The sequence below is a fragment of the Xenopus laevis genome, chromosome 7L (genome assembly GCF_017654675.1).
Source record: "Xenopus laevis strain J_2021 chromosome 7L, Xenopus_laevis_v10.1, whole genome shotgun sequence".
Classification (NCBI taxonomy): Eukaryota; Metazoa; Chordata; class Amphibia; order Anura; family Pipidae; genus Xenopus; species Xenopus laevis.
In genome coordinates this window covers 82,236,323-82,255,306 of record NC_054383.1, presented here as the reverse complement: position 1 = coordinate 82,255,306, position 18,984 = coordinate 82,236,323, and the positions used below count along the sequence as shown (strand labels likewise).

The 18,984-nt window shown below is 38.9% G+C and overlaps 1 protein-coding gene across 2 annotated transcripts; it reads right to left on the bottom strand.

Moving 5' to 3' along the window:
* Window positions 1–585: 585 nt before the first annotated feature.
* hmbs.L (hydroxymethylbilane synthase L homeolog) lies at window positions 586–17,814 on the bottom strand. Of its 2 annotated transcripts, none has more exon segments than NM_001096230.1 (14): window positions 586–1,381; window positions 2,195–2,281; window positions 2,753–2,806; window positions 3,272–3,391; window positions 4,797–4,835; window positions 6,059–6,172; window positions 7,159–7,234; window positions 8,485–8,562; window positions 8,665–8,742; window positions 9,068–9,123; window positions 9,237–9,286; window positions 9,438–9,510; window positions 10,627–10,680; window positions 17,641–17,814. In NM_001096230.1, coding segments are annotated over 14 exon segments (1,056 nt in total). In that variant the 5' UTR covers window positions 17,644–17,814; the 3' UTR covers window positions 586–1,207.
* Window positions 17,815–18,984: the final 1,170 nt, after the last annotated feature.

Here is an 18,984-nt window from a genome sequence, read left to right as displayed (position 1 = left end):
TTTGTATAAACACATTTATTTTACAGTGCTGAGAAATATGCTGGCACTCTAAAAATACATGTTAATTAATATCTTTACAAATAGCCCCTTTATTTGAGCTCCCTATAGATGTTCACTGGTCCCTGTCTGTGTTTCAAATGAGGGTTGGGCATGTCCTAACAATCCCTGCCAGAAGCACAGTAGGAGGGGGACAGCCAATCGCAGCCCTGCAGTTACTCAAAGCAAAGACAGGCTTCAGTTACCTATGGGGGCAGCCTAGTTTCCTGATTGGTTCCTGTCCTACAGTGCAGTGTGCTCAGTGCTGCCAGCTCCCCTGCACAGCCTGGCAAAGGAGGCAGCAGGAAATGGAACAGATGTGCAGGTAGTAGGGGTTTTGTAGAAATTTTCGATAAAGTAACCAGAAACACATCTGTTCTCAGCACATTTCTTCTATATCTAAAAGAATAAAATGCACTGGTACATTCTTGTTTTTTACAATGTCTCCTTTAATGGGAAAAAAATAGCAGATGGTCTCTGCCTTAAGGAATTGTTTCCAAAATCTGCTATTGTTTTTGGGGTTTGTGATTAAACAGCAACAGAATAACACATGATAAATCAATTTGTTTTTTAATATTCAGCCAAATATAACTTGCTACAATAGAAAATGTACAAAAAATACGAAACATATCCTAGTATCATCCAGTAACACTGGTGCAAAATTACAATCCAAAACATTCTATTGTCAGAGCAGCATACAATTGTCAATAATTCTGCGTCTAGCTTTATTGTGTAACATACATAATCATTGATCCATCACTATTTTATAATATCATGGATTGTTTCGTTTCTGCCCTAAAAAAGTTGCAACCTTTTGCTTAAACGAACAAGACCTCATTCAAATAGTAAAATAAAAGAGCTTTTTAAATATACATTAGCTTGTTAAGTTATGTATTTGAATGCCATATAAAACTCAATTCAGTGGTGAACCCCCTTATGGTATATCTCAGCAGTCTCCAAAGGCACATAATTCTTAGGGGGACAAGTGTTGTTGGATGGGGTTGTTGTACAAGGGGATGGGGTTCAGCCTGGGGCTCATGGAAGAATTTATCTGCCCCTGCTTTTTCTGCACATAATGACCCAAGCACATATTTCTTGATGTCACAGGCCTCTGGCAGTAGTCAAGTTTAGTGGCTTTTTGGCTGTTCCTTCTCTCTAAATTAACTTTACATTATCTAGAATCATTTAGCTGCCGTGCCACAGTTAAGATTTCTTTGGCACCTTTGCTCAACAGCAAGTCTGCCAACCCTGTCCCTAAACATTCTGCAGATTCCAGAGCTTGGTGTGAAACACCCAGTGCTGTGATACCAACATGTTGCACGTCATCATTGGGTCCTTCCACCTCCTAGAAGCATTAAAAAGGAGAAGACATTTTTTAGTTCAACATTATCTTTTCATAACACATAGTATTTTTCCTTTAAAAGGAAACTCAGCAGTGGTTAACCAAGGATTTTAGTTTCCCTTAAATTTATTTGTGGACAGCAGTAGCATATGTTCCTGGCCTTCCCTCTGGTGTCACTAACCCAGCAAGTGCAACAAAAATAGTCAGTGGCAGAACACAAGCATTACTGGGGGAGGAGCATTAAGGTCACAGGTGCCTATACTTGCAGATTGGGCTGTCATCAAAAATCTTAGAGCCCTGTTATTTGTCTGGGGCCTTTCCCATGAACAAAAGATTTTTGGCCATGCCGCTTGTATGCACTACACAAAGGATCAAGTAGCAGAAGTGGTAGCTCTTGCTAGGACAAAAGGTTGAACTCAAAAGTTGTGGATTTTTTTTAACCACAGCTACAAATCATTTTACTGAAAAACAGGGGTGTATCAATAGAGAAAGCAAACCCTCTAACTGCAGGAGGGCGGCTAGGCATTACAGGTGGCACAGTGACTTTGACTGATAATCAGCTACAATGTATATTTATGGAAAATGTCTTGTTCCTGAAGTATAGGGGCCCAATGATCTTGCTGTGGGGCCCAATAAATAGTCATTCCTCTGCTGGAAAGTCCATGTAGGAGATTGATTAGGTGAATTAAGCAAATTATGAAGTAGTCAGTAAAAATAGTCCAATTAATAAAGTTGCTAATAAATCAGTTAATTGGGGGTCAGGGGAATTTTACATTTTGCTTAACAAGGCCAATAACTTTGCAATATCACACTTACCTGCTGTGGGAAGTTGATGCAACTCTGCATTGTCTCCTTTAGAGAATCTGAACCATCCAGGCTGTATACAGCACCAGTAAGGTAGAGCTGGAGAAAAGGTTTAGCATAACACATTTAGTAAATGACTTTAATTATCAGCAAAAACAAAAGCTCAAAAATGTAAAGTCAAAGGATTGTTGATGTTTTGTGACCTGCTTTTTTCCACAGAATTAAAAAAAAAAAAAAAAAAAAAATCAGCAACCCCATCACTAATTGTCTCCAATTTATGTCTATTATAAAGGCACTTTGTGCTCATGAAGCCTTTTCAGCTGAAAAGCACCTCATAATGCTTACTGCAGTTACTAAAGACTTCAAAGATGCCTGGCTGGAATTTTTCAGACCAAAAACTATAATAATAGAGTATTTTAGACTGTTCAGCTAAAGTACTGGTGCTGCCATTCAAGAAAACGGGAAGTCAAAAGAAAAGTGACAGTTGTACCATCAGTTCTAAGGCAGTGAAAATGCAGAGGTAGTACAGTGTAATATGTGCAAAATTATATTTTAACAAGAATACCATACCTGAGAGTCCTTCACAACTGTACTCACTGCCACTGGAACACTACAGCCACCTTCCTAAAACATAAAAAGAAAACATATAAGTCAGTCAGAACTTATTGTGTGCCTGAGCTCCGTGGCACCAATTTTCTTCTAAATTAAGAGTAGAGACACATGTGCCCCTCCCGTCCTCCGAAAATTAATAAAATCATGGAGTGCACATAAAAACTTCATGTTTGACGCATTTGTGGCTGTTGCCACTTCCTCAAAAGGCTTTATTAATGATTTAATAAAGAGGTGTTTTTAAGTGCCCCCTTCGTGCTCCGTGTGAAAGAACTTTTCTTTTTTGGATAAAATAGGCCAGTGTTAATTCATATATGTACGGAGATTATTTACCTTTATAAAGGTAGGACTCTATTGCAAATGTTGTGGTAGAAAGGAGCACTGGTTCCTCAGTGTAAACATGAAGATAATAAAACACTCTATCTACAAACAAAGGTACACTAACTATACAGTAAATATTCCTTAAACAATGCTTCTTACCAGTTTCTTCATAAAGGCTCTCTCTGCTACGCATCGTAGAACCGTCTCAGGATCCTGCAGAGCAGACACCATACTCAAGATATCCTGGTCTTTCGCACGTACTTCCACGGCAAGAGCCCCCTTTAAAGAAAGAAGAGAAAATTCTTGGTAAATACATCAGTATTTACTATAATAGTATACAGTAAATGTAGCTATGTCACTGTTTCATACAGCAAACAACCTTAATTTTTAAATCACCAGAATTAAATGTAAGCTCAGAGGTTTCTGAATCTGCCAAACAGAAATGCAGTGTGGCTGGACGTAACTATATGGATAAACTCCACGGGAGAATCTGGGCTTTGCTTTGTTCCCATCCGACAGGTGTGTCTTATCGGAAGTCAAATGTTTCATGTATTTTGCCCATCAGATTTTTGGATCAGTCCCATTATATTTCAACCCATGCGACTACATCAGACTATAAAATCTCCCATGGGTTTAGCCCAAAGGGACAGCGTTTGGGTGAGTAGAGATTAAAGGGTGGTTCACCTTTAAGGTAATGACCTATGCTTAGCAATTTTTCAATTGGTCTTCTTGGGACTCTTTCCAGCTTTCACTGATCCCAGCAGCCAAAAACCTATTGTTTTGTTGTTACTTTTTATTACTTTCTTTTACTATATTTCTATTTAGGTCCTCCTCTTTTTTTATTCCTGTCTCTCTTTTAAACCACTGCCTGGTTGCTAAGTTAAACTAGACCCTAGCAATGAGATAGCTGTTGAATGTTCAAACTTGAGAGCTGCTGCACAAAAAGCTAAATACATTTTAAAAACCGCAAGTAATAAGACCATTTGTAAATAGTCTCAGAATAGCATTCTCCACATCATATTAAAAGTTAATTTAAAGGTGAACAACCCTTGACTAAGAATTGTTTTCCTTTAAATTATAGGTATTTTTTTAAATGTATGTATGGAGTGTAGCACACAATTAAACATGCCACCCTCTGGTTCAGAGCCTGAGCCTTATGCAGGGCAAGATTTAACACATTGGAGCATTTCTACTTTCAATATATCTCCTATTTATAGTCAGAAAACGAAAATAAAGCTGCTAGAATGGCCCAATCAATCACCCAACTTGAATCCAATTAAGAATCTATGGAAAAAATTGAAGTTCAGGGTTCATAGAATAGGCACCGGAACCTTCAAGATTTGAAGATAGTTTATGTGGAAGAATGGGCCAAAAATCACACCTGCGCAATGCATGTGACTAGTCTTGAAGCTGTCATTACCAACAAAGGCTTTTCTACAAAGTATTAAATACATTTCAGTAAGCTTGTTCTTATTCCCTGTGTCATTCCACTTTATTACACATAAATTAATTCATGGAAATATTTGTTTTGATGTCTTTGTATGTGTGGATTACTTGGGTTGTTACCAACATTTCATGTCAATAACCATTAAAAATATATTTAATGAGAAAAACGTTGACATGTTCAATACTTATTTTCACTAATTTAAAGCAATCAATTAGCCATGAATCTGCACTCACATACCTGCCCCACAGCATAGAGACATTCATCTGATGTCAGAATCTGAAAGGTAAAAAAAGGGAATTAAATGCTTGAATACAAATAAACAATTCTCACTTAATTGAGAGCTAAATCTTTTGGCTGTGAACCATGTCTGTTACTTTTTCAAAATCTGACTTGAACAGGGCACAAATCTGATGACTATTTAAAGTAGATCATTATGTGTGTGTTTTAATATTTATTTTTTCTCTACAGCTCTCAGGCTAGGGCCACACGGGAAGATTCAGGGAGATTGGTCGCCTGGCGACTAATCGCCGCGTCTTTGAGGCGACTAATCTCCCTGAATGGCTTGCTGGTATCTCGCACCCGCTAGCGCTAAAGTCGACTGCGCCTATTCACACGCGGCTATACGTTTTTCAAAGTCGCTCGAAATTGCCTCACGAGGTAATTTCGATCGACTTTGAAAAACGTGTCGCCACGTGTGAATAGGCGCAGGCGACTTTAGTGCTAGCGGGTGCAAGATACCAGCAAGCCATTCGGGGAGATTAGACGCGGCGATTAGTCGCCAGGCGACTAATCTCCCTGTGTGGCCTAGCCCTCAGGCTTGAAAGTTAATCTGCTTTCTGGTTGCTAGGGCTTAATTACCATGCCCACCAGGCACCATTTTAAAGTCAGAATATAAAATCAGCAGGAGAGGGGCTAAAAAGTGAGATAAACCATTACAAATCAGAACAACAAAGCTGCACTTTAACCGGATCTTTGTTTTTCTGCAGTTAGGGTCAAAGACCCAGAAAACTAGATTTTTGTTACAGACAAAAAAAAAAAATGCAGAATAGTAAAGCTAATTAAAAAATAATAATAATTATAACAAAGGCAAAAGTTGTTTATAATAGATTTATCTTCAATATACTGATGAGCACAAAGGAGCTCATCCCCTTTAAGTAAGTAAATCCAAATAAACAAACAAATCTCCTCTTCAGGCGACTAATCTTCCCGAACTGTAAATCACTAGCGGGATGACAATCGGTGCACTTCGTTTTCTGAAGTCACCAGAAGTTGCCTCACAAGGAGACTTTGGGTGACTTCGGAAAACGAAGCGATCCCGAGTGCCATCTTCTTCATTTGCAGCGCTTCTTAAACCCATCTCATGTTTGTGTTCTGTTTTCAGGGCAAAAGGCGAGGGAGCTGCCAGGGCTATGGTTCTATACCTAATCATAGTTATTTAGAGGTACCCATGGCTGCACAGTTCAGGTGAAAAAAATGCTGAAAGCCTATTTCACACATACCTGGCCAATTCTGTTTTCCCAGCCCATGCGGCGAAGTCCAGCGGCTGCTAATATAATTGCACTAAAATCCTCCTGTTCGTCTAATTTCCGCAATCTAGTGTTCAAATTACCACGCTTTGGAAATGTCAAGGATCAGACACATCAGAATCAAAATGCCAGATCATTAAGTTTAGATTTTCAGTACGTGCAGCAGCAGAATTGTGTATTTTTTATTCACTGCATTTAACAGTCAAGAAATACAGATAGGAACAGTAGCATTCAAGGACTAAATTCAAATCCATAAGTACGGATTCTGCAAGTCAAACACAAGAAAGGTGACACTTTCTTATGCAGATCCTTGTTCTGGTACGCAGGCCAACAGTTTGATTAATATAAAATGGCTTGGCAACAGATTTCCTGAAAGAGCAGAAGTTTAAAGAAATGCTACACTTCAAACTTTTGGGAAGGATGACTGAATATCTGTACATGAGAAGAATTCTGTTTCTCTGCTTATACAGTCACACTGGGCATAATAGCTGGCAAGCTGCAGCAGTTTTCATTCTTTTGCCTGTGGAACACATTGTGGACTGAGATAACCATGGAGTAAATTGTTGCACAACATAATAATTTGTGGTCCACAGACTACCGGTAACTGTTTTATATACAAAGATAAATAATTCACATAACCACAATAATACAACAGTAGATACAGTGCAGAATTTCCACCAAAGTAAGAGACATAATTGAGTACTTGCACTAAAAGACTTGACTGCCATAATGCAGATTGTGTGCACACTCTTTCTTAAAAAATGCAGAAACAAATGCAGGCAGCAGGAACAGGGACTGTACAAAATAAAGACCCAAGTGCATGTATTGGTCATCATCATTTAGTGCACATGCAGACATATAATGCTGCATTTCTCTATACATAAGTATTAAGTGTGTGCTTTTTATGGTTTATGTATTATGAGGTGAGGGACTTTAAATGTGAAAGTACATGATTACACAGTTGTTGACCTTGAAAAAAGGCACACTTCTATTAAGTTCAACCTTTACCTCAATAAATCTCACCAAAATGTATAGTATTACTCAGTCTGACTAGTCATTTTATAAAAGGATACAATATCTTTAAACTCCAAGTGTGGAAATTTTTTCTTGAGCTGTGCTGCTCTCCGGAGGGAGCTGGTTCCGATCACACTGATGAGAAAAGTGGCATTTCAAATCATTATTAGTACTATTTACATATTTATAAAGCATCGACATATTCCACAGCGCTGTACAATAAATGGTTGTATATATATATATATATATATATATATATATATATATATATATATATATATATATATATATATATATATATATATATATATATATATATATATATATAGATTTACATACAAAGCACCCAATAACTGATTTAAGAAGAGTTGCCCAAAAGAGCTTACAAATCATCATTAAAGGGGTTGTTCACCTTTGAGATAACTTTTAGTATGACGCAGAGAGGGATTTTCTGAGACAATTTGCAATTGGTTTTCATCTTTTATTATTTAAGGATTTTGAGTTATTTAGCTTTTTATTCAGCGGATCTTGAATTTGCTTTTTAAGCAATCTGGTTGCTCGGGTTCAAACTATCCCTAGCAACCATGCATTGATTTGAATAAGAGACTGGAATATGAATAGGAAAGGGCCAGAAAGAAAGAGGAGTAATAAAAAATAGCAATAACGACACATTTGTAGCCTTAAATAGCATTCGATTTTTAGACTGGGTCAGTAATGCCCATTTGAAAGCTGCAAAAAGTCAGAAGAAAAAGGCAAATAACTATAAAAAATAATGAAAACCAATTGAAAAGTTGCTTCGACTTTGCCATTCTATAACATACTAAAAGTTACCTTAAAGGTGAACCACCCCTTTAATGGTTTTTGAAAGACAAATTCAGAAGAAAAAGGCAATTAATTCTAAAACTATAAAAAAATAAATAATGAAAAACAATTAAAAAGTTGTTTAGAATTGGCTATTCTATAACATACTAAAAGTAACCTTAGAGGTGAACCACCCCTTTAATTTTATTTGTAGGTTGGTTAACATAATCCACACAAGTGTATGATATTCAAAAAACAAAGTTGATGTAGCAGCTTATTTGCCTGTGCATGGCCCTGCCTGAAAACTGGCCAGATATCTATAGAGTAAGTTTAGAAATCCTGTTAGAATGTGGAGGCATCTACAAGTTGAGGGAAAAATGATTGGATTTGCCAAATATCTCCCAATTCAGTGAGGGCATATAAAAAAAAATCTGCTCCTTTTGTGTACTCGCCAGATGGGCAGATCTTTAGGTGGTCAGCTTTAGCTTTATAGTAGCTGGTTGTTACTATTCTCCAGCAGGTTATTTAGTTTGGAAATAGCTTCTTCCCTAATGCTTGGAACAGAGAACCATGCAAACTCTTACCTCTTTTCAGGCAATGTGCTCAAGGTATTCCCGAATCTTTTAGGGTGAAACACAACGGCATCATATGGATTCTCCCGTCTGAAGAAGAAATACTTGTTAGAGTATAATAATGGTGAATTGCACACTGCCTATTTTACATCTCTTTCATAAACATCCCTCATTTTATGAGAAAAAACATACTTGCACACTGCTCCAATGGTAAATCCAGGAGGCAGGGAGGTTGGTAAATCTTTCAGCGAATGAACAACCAGGTCAACTCTAGAGCACAATATAAAGAGAAACAGAGTTCATTTTTTATCAATTACCTTTGCCAAAATATAAGTGATCCTTAAAAAACCAAGACTAGACAAGTGCTTAATAGCTTTTTACACACAGTCTACCAATTAACGGATATACCACGTTTGTGGAATGGATTTTATTACAATAATGGTATCATGTAGCACTCAAGCTGAATTGAGACCATAAAAATCCTTTGGTTGACATAATGCCACACAAAAATAAAATGGGCCACCCCTGCAACCCCTCTGTTTTGAAATTATACCCCATCTTATATATATCCCTTAACCCACATTCAAAATCTTACTCATTTTTCTCAAGTGCATTTTCCAATTCTTTGGTGAAGAGGCTCTTTTCTCCAATCTAAAATATGAACAACAATACTATAGTCAAACTTTAGTTACATTACACATAGAAGGGAATAGGATCATTTCAGTTGATATTTTATCAGTTTGTGTGAGCCATTATATACAAACCTTGGAAAGCGCTGTGTCCAAGATCTTATCCCCAGTGGTGGACATGGCAACTAGAAAGGTATTAAACGAGAGGTTACAAGCAAAACTAAAAGCATTATGAAGATACATATAGAAAGCACATACACTGAGAAAACAAAAGAAAAGAGTGAAAATAGGCAGGAGAAAGCAGAAAAACAGAAAGCAACATTATAAATTTCTTACCAATTTCAAAGTGTGTAGATGAGAATCTCTTGCTCAGCATTTCCACCACACTATCAGTCTGTATGCGAGCCAGCTAGAGATAAAAAAAAAAAAAGACATGCTACAAAGGGAGCTACTGTGTGTTCTGTATGGCCCTACCTGGGCTTTTTGGAGAGGGTCTCTCCAAAAAGTAGCAATATAAATTAAAGTAGCACTAACAATATATTTGTAGCCTTACAGAGCATTTTTTCTAGATGGGGTCAGTGACCCCCATTTGAAAGCTTGAAAGAGTCAGAAGAAGAAGACAATTCATTAAAAACTATAGAAAAATAAATAATGGTCAGTTGAAAATCTTCTTAGAAATGGCCATTCTATAAAACACTAAAAGCTAACTTAAAGGTGAATCTTTAAAGGGGTTGTTCACCTTCCAAATACTTTTTCAATTCAGTTGTTTTTAGATTGTTCCCCAGAAATAAAGCCTTTTTTCAATTACTTTCCATTATTTATTTTTTAATTTTTTCCCAAAATCTAAGTGTAAAGGTGAATGTTTGTGTCTCTGGTGTTTGAGTCTGGCAGCTCAGTAATTCAGGTGCAGACTCTGAACTGTTACCATTTTGCAACATTTAGTTGATACATTTCTCAGCAGCATCTCTAGAGTATTAGCAACAATTGTATCAATTATAACAGCTGCCTGTAATGAAACCCAGAGATTCTGCTCAGCAGGGACAAAGATAAGAAATGTATCAACTAAATGTATCCATTTAGAACAGTTTACACAGGATCGGCGACCCCCCCCCCTCCCAGAGCTGCTTCAAAAGGAGAGAAATGACACTTTACACTTCAATATTAGAAAAACCGTCACATAGAAAATAGAAAGTCATTGGAAAAAGTCGTTATTTCTGGTGATCTATCTGAAAACAACTAGTTGTTTGAAGGTGAACAATCCCTTTAAGAAAACAGAGAGCGCTTCTATGGCTGATTACTCGGAATGGAAAAGCATTTTACAGAATAAAGAAAGCGTTTTGACTTGCACCATTGTGGCTAATCTACTTGCAATAAACGCTGCAAGAGCATGGACCATATTCCTTTCAAGTGAACTCATTGCAACCAGGGCTTGGATGAACTCGGATGAATTTGAAGACCGCTGAAAGAAAAACTGTCTGTATTAATTTGTTCTATAAAGCAATTATACACACCACCAGCACTTTACCTGGCTTTTTCTTGTCCCAACACGGATGACATGTTTGGTCTCTCCTGCACCTTCCTGCACCATAGGGAAAAAAAGAGAGTGTGGATCAGCACCAGTAGGTCAAGAATTACTTGTTAGGGGTCTTGCTACGGGTCTCCCAGACACAATGAATTCACCAGTTTGGTTCCTTTAAAGGAAAACTATACCCCCAAAATGAACACTTAAGCAACAGATAGTTCATATCATATTAAGTGGCATATTAAAGAATCTTACCAAACTGGAATATATATTTAAGTAAATATTGTACTTTTACATCTCTTGCCTTGAGCCACCATTTAGTGATGGTCTGTGTGCTGCCTCAGAGATCACCTGACCAGAAATACTTCAACTCTAACTGTAACAGGAAGAAGTGTGGAAGCAAAAGACACAACTCTGTCTGTTAATTGGCTCATGTGACCTAAAATGTATGGTTTGTTGGTATGTTTGTGAGTACAGTGAATCCTACGATCCCAGGGGGCGGCCCTTATTTTTTAAAATGGCAATTTTCTATTTATGATTACCCAATGGCACATACTACTAGAAAAGTATATTATTATGAAAATGGTTTATTTACATGAAGCAGGATTTTACATATAAGCTGTTTTATGCAATATCTTTTTATAGAGACCTACATTGTTTGAGGGGTATAGTTTTCCTTTAACTGGCGAGATGAATGTATGCATAAGCACTGAGGCTACTTTTTCTGTTATACATACTTATAGTTATCTTGTACATTTTTGGTTCACAGTAAGAGATTCAACAAAGCCAAGTGGGATATATACTTCAAATAAAAAAGGAGGCACGGTGGAGGAAAAAAAAAAAAAAAAGACATTGAATACAAATATAAAACTTTGTATACATTTTGTATACAAATACTTTGTATACTTTGCAAATACAAATACAAACTAGGTTTGTCGTTGGTACACTAGGAATAGTATTCAGTGGTGCTGGGAGTTATTTATGCAAATCACGTTTTTTGCCACATACAAGCATTCAAAAAGAAATTTAACAGCAAACACAGTAAAATATCTCCAAATTGTATATAAAGGCATATTTTCTTTGCAGCCTGTGAATTAAAACATGCATTTAAACAATTTGGAGATATTCTACCTTGTGTACCTTTAGGGCTAGTCCACACGGGGAGATAGCGACGCGTTTGCGGTCGCGGCGACAAAGCGCCGCGACAGTCGCCGCGACCGGCGCAGGCGACAGTTTTGTATGGGCGCCTATGTAAAAACGCCTGTGCTAACCACACGAGGCGATGCGCTTTTCAACAGTCGCCTGAAAAAGCCTGGCGACTGTCGCGGCGCTTTGTCGCCGCGACCGCAAACGCGTCGCTATCTCCCCGTGTGGAATAGCCCTTAAGGAAATAACTTTTTGAATACAAATACAAAACATACTGCTGTATTTAATGCCTAGGGCTAAGGGAATAAAAAAAAACCTAGCATACTGCAGAACTAGGTTACGCCTCATATTTAGTGTGCCACTCAACAACTGCCTTCACTTTGGCAAAAGGTGCAAAAGTGCCATTCCTGTATGTGGTTTTACATTAAAAATGTATTTTTTCAGCTGTGCCTGTCATGATTGGGGAATGAACACTATAACTTCCCAGCAGAAGTCTGATAAATATAATCCTCAATATAATATAATACGGATAAGGGATTGCGTAGCCAAAAACTTGAAAAGCTCTGAAATAAGGAGTCCATCTTCCATAGACTCCATTTTAAGCAAGCAATTGTAATTGTTCTGAATAATTCAGTACAGCTATGGGATCCGTTATCAGGAAACCAGTTATCCAGAAAGCTCCAAATTACAGAATGGCCTCCCATAGACTCCATTTGATCCAAACTAAGATATAATAACCCCTTATTGGAAGCAAAACCAGCCTATTGGGTTTATTTAATGTTTTCATTATTTTCTAGTAGATTTAAGGTATGAAGATCCAAAATACAGAAAGATCTGTTATCCGGAAAACCCTAGGTCCTAAGCATTCTGGATAACAAGTCCCATTCGTGTACCGTGTACATGATTCTAACTAAGCTGCATGTATTTATGCAAATGGAAAGACAATCCTACTGGGTTTGAATGGCTGTTAGTATGGTGATCCCGCTTACAGAAAAAACTCTTTAACAGTAAAACTTCAAGTGGCAATTATCTGGATAACAGATCCCTCTATAAAGTTATACAATTAAATAAAAGGCAACCACCAACCTTACTGAGTGAGCACTCAGAAACAAGGACAGCTCAATGAAGCAAGTCTGATGGATCCATATCCCTTGCCTCATGTAGCATGCATATTTATAATAAATTGAAGTCAGCAGAGTTTAAAATAACACAAAATTTCAAATGAATTAGCAAAAAATTACCACAATTTCCCAGGTGTCCATGATTAAGTGTCTGAACTGCTAGAGATGTCTGCACGTGGGTGCCCTTGCAACGGTGTGTGCTCTGACTACTGGAACTACTATACCCTGAGCCCTTTCTATGACAATGTGAGCATGCAGATAAGTATAAGAGCTGGGGCTGGGAGAGGCTACGGGTGGGGTCACATTTTAAGGCATAATTAAACATGAATCTTCACTGCTCGTTATCAGTGGAGTTCAGAATGGCCTACCATTTCTATTTCAGCACTAAATGAATGACTGGGTCCCCTGTTATCTTGGCACAGAGGCAACTCCCTTCTCTGTGCTGAGCTGCAAAAATCCATTCAGTTTCCCCGTTCCAGAAGAGACACAGGCAGCTGCACAAAATTACCAACTGAAAATGTAAGGCCATAAACCAGCATAACTGCTTGTCATTAATATTATTCAGTGAACATAGGTTACTAAGGTATAGGCTGGTCAGTCTCTGAGTTGTTTGGGTATTTTTTTCTGATGAAGACCACAGTTTTGCCTCAAATGCTGAAGTAAACCACTTTTATAATTCCTCACTGATCCTTTGAGTGGTGATTAAAGTTGGACACACAAATAAGTTTCATTTGATGATCCATATAGAGCGTTTAAGCAAGCATTTTAGAAGATCAAACCTAAAATGAGTAACTTCAGGCAAATATCACAAAAGGCTTTCCATTATAATAATAATGTCCCAATATGGGGTCTATTTTTGGTTACATTACTGCATCAGTATCTACAACCTCAAGTGTTAAGGTGGCCATACACCTTCAGATCTGCCCATTTGGTGAGGTCACTCAACAAGCAGATCTTTGCCCGATATGGGCACCTTGTGGAGATATCCAAGTGCCAAACTAAACTAAGGGTTTTTAAACCTGCCTGAACAATATGAGCCCGATTTTGCTGGACAATATCAGGTGGAACCAATCATTTGGCCTGATAGTTTCATAACAGGCACCAGTGGAGGGTGTTGGGGGAGGACTGCACCAACAAGCCGATGCAGTCCTCATCGCATCTGGATTTTCAAAACTGTCTGATAGATATCTGATTAATTTTTTGCTGGGTACCTATCAGATAGGCTGTCTAAGAGGGCCCATACAAGCTGCCTTCGCGAGCGAACCTCCCCTAAAGGTATGCGCTAAAAGCTCAAGTGTCGGCAGTCACTTCATGAAGAAATCCATAGGTACCAAAGATGGAGCCCACAAGCTCCAATCCGCTACTCTGCATAGAAAGGTCAGTCTTGCTGCCAGGGACACTCTTTCTAGTAGAAGACTATGGGGGGAGGAATCAGAGGGGGGGGGGCAGTGGAGGGTGGCGGATGGGGGCTTTTAACTTTAGGGTGTTTCGTTGTCTTTTAAGGGGCAATTAAAACTGCCTGTGCATGCCCAGATTTAGGGATAAGGTAAACTAGACCATAGATACTTACCTCCCTTAAATGTCCAGGAACAATGTCTATATGTTAAACAATATAAAATCCACAATATAAGCTAGCATCAACACCAAAATTATTCCAACTTAGCAAGGCATGGGTGTTAGGGGCACTTTGCTTCTTATAAGCTAACACTTATGTGAGCTCTTAAAGGGGTCACTGCAAAATCTTGCTGCACACTCACGTGCCTTCCCCTACTCCACCCATCAACTACCCCATTACAAACTCTTCCCATACCCAACCCTAGGCTGAAGATCTGAGAGCACCCAAAACAAAGGATGATGATAGGGGTCTCAGAATCAAGTGGTTTTCAGGTCACATAGAGAGCACTGCATGATTGTCACTAGTTGAAAGAACTGGTGACACATCAGCCTAACAACTGAAATGTCCCTGGAATTTTATTATAATATTGCTGACCACTATGCCATCTGATACACTTTACTGGGTCACACATAGGCACTACGTGAGGAGCACTGTGAATTATTATTCACAACTGAAAGCGAAAGCATTCCTCGGGTTGGGTTCAAGTCTTCACATATGGTATTGTGCAAGCAAATAGGCTGAAAATTATAGTGCCACACTGCTTTTTATGAAACTCACAACTGGCTCTAAAGGAGTGTAATTCAGACAAACCATACCAGTGTCAGACTGGCCCACCGGGAAACCAGGAAAAGTGCCGGTGGGCCCAGGTGTCAGTGGGCCCTCATGCTGCTAGACATTTGGCCTATTTCATGGTCATTCCCTATTGCTATAAGAACAAAGAGGCTAAATAGATGGAATAATAGATTATAGTGTGTAAAGAAGAGACTAGGAGAATAGAGGTTGAGTGAGGAGAGGAAGAATAACAGTACTAAGAGTGGGCCCCTTGTCTAAAATTAATTGGTGGGCCCCTGGTCAAAGGTTTTTGGGTGGGCCCCTGGTGTCCCAGTCCGACACTGAGCCATACATTTATATTCACACATATTAAACACTCTTTGAACATTTCATTGAAATGCTTTTGCTATAAAGTTTGGACTTCATCTCTATACATAACTGATGGCTGTGTAGCAACCAATCCCTTTAAAGACCAGCCAGGCTGATTCTGGCAGAGTTGCCAGGTTGGCGAGTTTTCAGCCAAATAGGGTTACTAATTTAAATCCCAGGCGGGTTTCCAAAGTACAAGGTATAGAATTGGACTAGTTTTTGGAGCGTTGGTGAATTTAGTACTTTGGAAACTCGCCAAAGTTTTTTCCCTAAGTATACTTGACATGCCTCTACCAGTGCAAGTTGGGTAATGTAGTTTGTATATAACAATTTGCCTACAGCCAAGGTTAATTTAAAACTAAAATACCCAGCATGCAATTGGATATAAAAAGCTCCCTTTTCTATTCCTCTTTGCTGACTTTGCTCTTTCAGTGTCATCCTATTTGCACCACAACCTGTTTCCTGCGCTATGTGATTGTACTATTGATTTGTACAGTGATGTGGGGGCTGCCATTTTTTACTTTCCGTAGTTGATCATTAAAGGAATAGTTCAGTGTGAGAATAAAAACTGTGTAAATAGATAGACTGTGCAAAATAAAAAATGTTTCTAATATAGTTAGTTAGCCAAAAATGTAATATATAAAGGCTGGAGTGAACAGATGTCTAATAAAACAGCCAGAATCCAACTTCCTGCTTTTCAGCTCTATAACTCTGAGTTAGTCAGCGACTTGAAGGGGGGGCCACATGGTACATTTCTATTCAGTGAGTTTGTAATTGATCCTCAGCATTCATCTCAGATTCAAAAGCAACAGATATGACCCATGTGCCCCTCCCTCAAGTCTCTGATTGGTTACTGCCTGGTAGCCAGGGTAACCAGTCAGTGTAAACCAAGATAGCTGAAAAGCAGGAAGTAGTGTTCAGACTGACTTGTTATACATCAAATCACTCCAGTCTTTATACATTACATTTTTGGCTAACTAACTATATTAGAAACATTTTTTATTTTGCACAGCCTATCTATTTACCCAGTTTTTATTTTACACTGAACAATTCCTTTAAAGGGATACTGCCATGGGAGTATTTCAAAATGCATCAGTAAATAGTGCTGCTCCCGCAGAATTCTGCACTGGAATTTGTTTCTCAAAGCAGCAAACTGATTTTTTTATATTTAATTTTGAAATCTGACATGGGGCTAGACATATTGTCAGTTTCCCTGCTGCCCCCAGTCATGTGACTTGTGCTCTGATAAACTTCAATCACTCGTCACTGCTGTACTGCAAGTAAGCATGATATCACCCCCCTCCCAGCAGTTTAACAAAAGAACTATGGGAGGGTAGCCAGATAACCGCTCCTGGTAGATCTAAGAACAGCACTCAATAGTAAAAAGCCAAGTCCCACTGAGACACTTTCAGTTACATTGTGTTGGAGAAGAACAGCCTGCCAGAAAGCAGTTCCATCCTAAAGTGCTGGCTTTTTCTGAAATCACATGACCAGGCAAAATGACCCGAGATGGCTGCCTACACACCAATATTATAAAGTGAAAAAAATACACTTGCTGGTTCAGGAATTAAATTTTACATGGTAGAATGAATTATTTGCAGCGTAAACAGTGTAATTTAGAAATAAAAACGACACCATAAAAATCATGACACAATCACTTTAAGCTTTAACTCTCTTGGGGCTGATGAGAGTTGTAGTTCAAATTACCCATATGTGTATCATGTTTGGGGTTAATGCAACATTCTGAATTCATTTCTATAGTAACATTCTTCCCGACAGTCCCCTTTTACAAAGCCCTGACTTTTGACACCCAGCCCTTGGTTCATCATGATTGATTGACCCTTTGATGTGAAATGATTGGTGTGGTATGTTGTGGCCACAAAGTGGCATGTCCAAAACGTTTGCCACTGCAGTTAATAATACACCTTTTATAAGTGTTGGGAGGTAATCAGTGATGTTGCTGAATATACCAAGATGTGTTTTATTGTTTTACTGTGAGCTGGAGCTGGCAGCAAAATGACAATAACCTGCATGGACACAGAGGGCAGGGAAACATCATTCAGTAACTGGGTTGGGGGCACTGGGCATATTAGACTATTTTGGGCTACTTAAGAAGTGTCTTTTGGCTAGTTTTGGGCTGGTCCTGGAACTGACTTTGGCTGCTTTGGAAAATCAGAGCTGGAAACCCTGGCCGCTTCCCTCCATTACACTTACCATTCTGCTGCGGGTTGTACTGAGATGTTCTCCGGTCCTGGCTGCAGTGTGTCCTTTAATTAAGTAGGAGAGGTGAGGAAACCGTAGTACGGAACCACCGATTTATTAGCCTTGATCTTCACTCTGCCATTCAGTTCGTAGCTGAACTAGGCACCCTCCGATGGCACACTAGTCTGCAATGACAGTAGCTTTTTTTTTTTCAACAAACTTTATTTGCAAAGTTGTGAGTGTTCTTTGTCTTTTGTGTAACTTTATTGTATGAAAGACAAACAATCTGCTCATGTGACTGTTGTAGTCGCCACAGTGCAGCTTGTGATCGTTAACCTGACCATTAATAGCTCATAACAGGCAGTCTTTGGGGAAGGGAATCTGTAGCTGAAAGTTGAAAGGAAGGAATTTATCTTGGCAAGCAGGGGAGGGAGGGAGGGAAGCACTGAGTGTCCGGCACTAACATGGCTTATTAAAAAAGCACATTTACTACAATGAGTTATTATTTAGGAAAAAATCCAGTTAATAGAGCAAAGAGCAGGACATTCATTTTTAGATGATAAAATGCAACACCACAGGCTTTGGAAACCTCTTTGAGTGACCAGGGCAGGTCTCATTTTCCAAACCAAAGTCAGTTTCAAAACCAGCCAAAAGCCACTATGCACAGTGAAAAGAATATGTGTGAAAGAACACCGTTTTAAAACATGGAACTCATGCCCAGTGCCCCCTCTCCAGTTAGTGAATTATACTTGATATTGTAGATTTGCTTGCAGCTTACAGTAAGACAATAAAAGGCATCTTGGTACATGCAGAAACAATACTAAGGGCTTTTAATGACGAGCGGTTGAAGCTGCGCTCCCCTGCGTTCCTTTTTTCTGCGTTCAGCCACGGGAATATTCGCATTACGTTTTTTCCAATGGTTCTGTACTCACACAGGCGCGTGTAGGCGCCGAACGCAGGTTGAGACGCAACATGCATTTTTCCCGCGTTCGGCGTTCCGTTTTTTCGGCTTGTGTGAGTACAGCCCCATTGGAAAAAACTGAATGCGTCTATTGCTGCGCTCCCCTGTGGCTGAACGCAGAAAAACGGAACGCAGGGCAGCGCAGCTTCAACCACTCATCAGTAAGAGCCCTAAAAGTTGCTAACAGCAGTGTGTATTGCATTGGCCAACATGCCAGATAGCACAGGAGACAAGTAGGGTTGCCACCTGGCCGGTATTCTACTGGCCTGGCCGGTAAAAATGATGGTTGAAACCAATGTTATTAATAGGGAAAAAAGATAAATATATAGGAAGGCCGGTATTTTTTTCCAGAAAAGGTGGCAACCCTAGAGACAAGTTGTAATTTCAGACAGGTT

What these genes read in the sequence shown, in the direction of transcription:
- hmbs.L (XM_041568591.1), bottom strand. Translation starts at nt 13,031, where the DNA reads ATGGACACCTGGGAAATTGTG. An exon ending in ATCTACACACTTTGAAATTG is followed by an intron (nt 9,287 to 9,437) that starts GTAAGAAATTTA and finishes ATACCTTTCTAG; the next exon opens with TTGCCATGTCCACCACTGGG. An exon ending in ACTTGGAGTTTAAAGATATT is followed by an intron (nt 6,173 to 7,158) that starts GTATCCTTTTAT and finishes ACATTTCCAAAG; the next exon opens with CGTGGTAATTTGAACACTAG.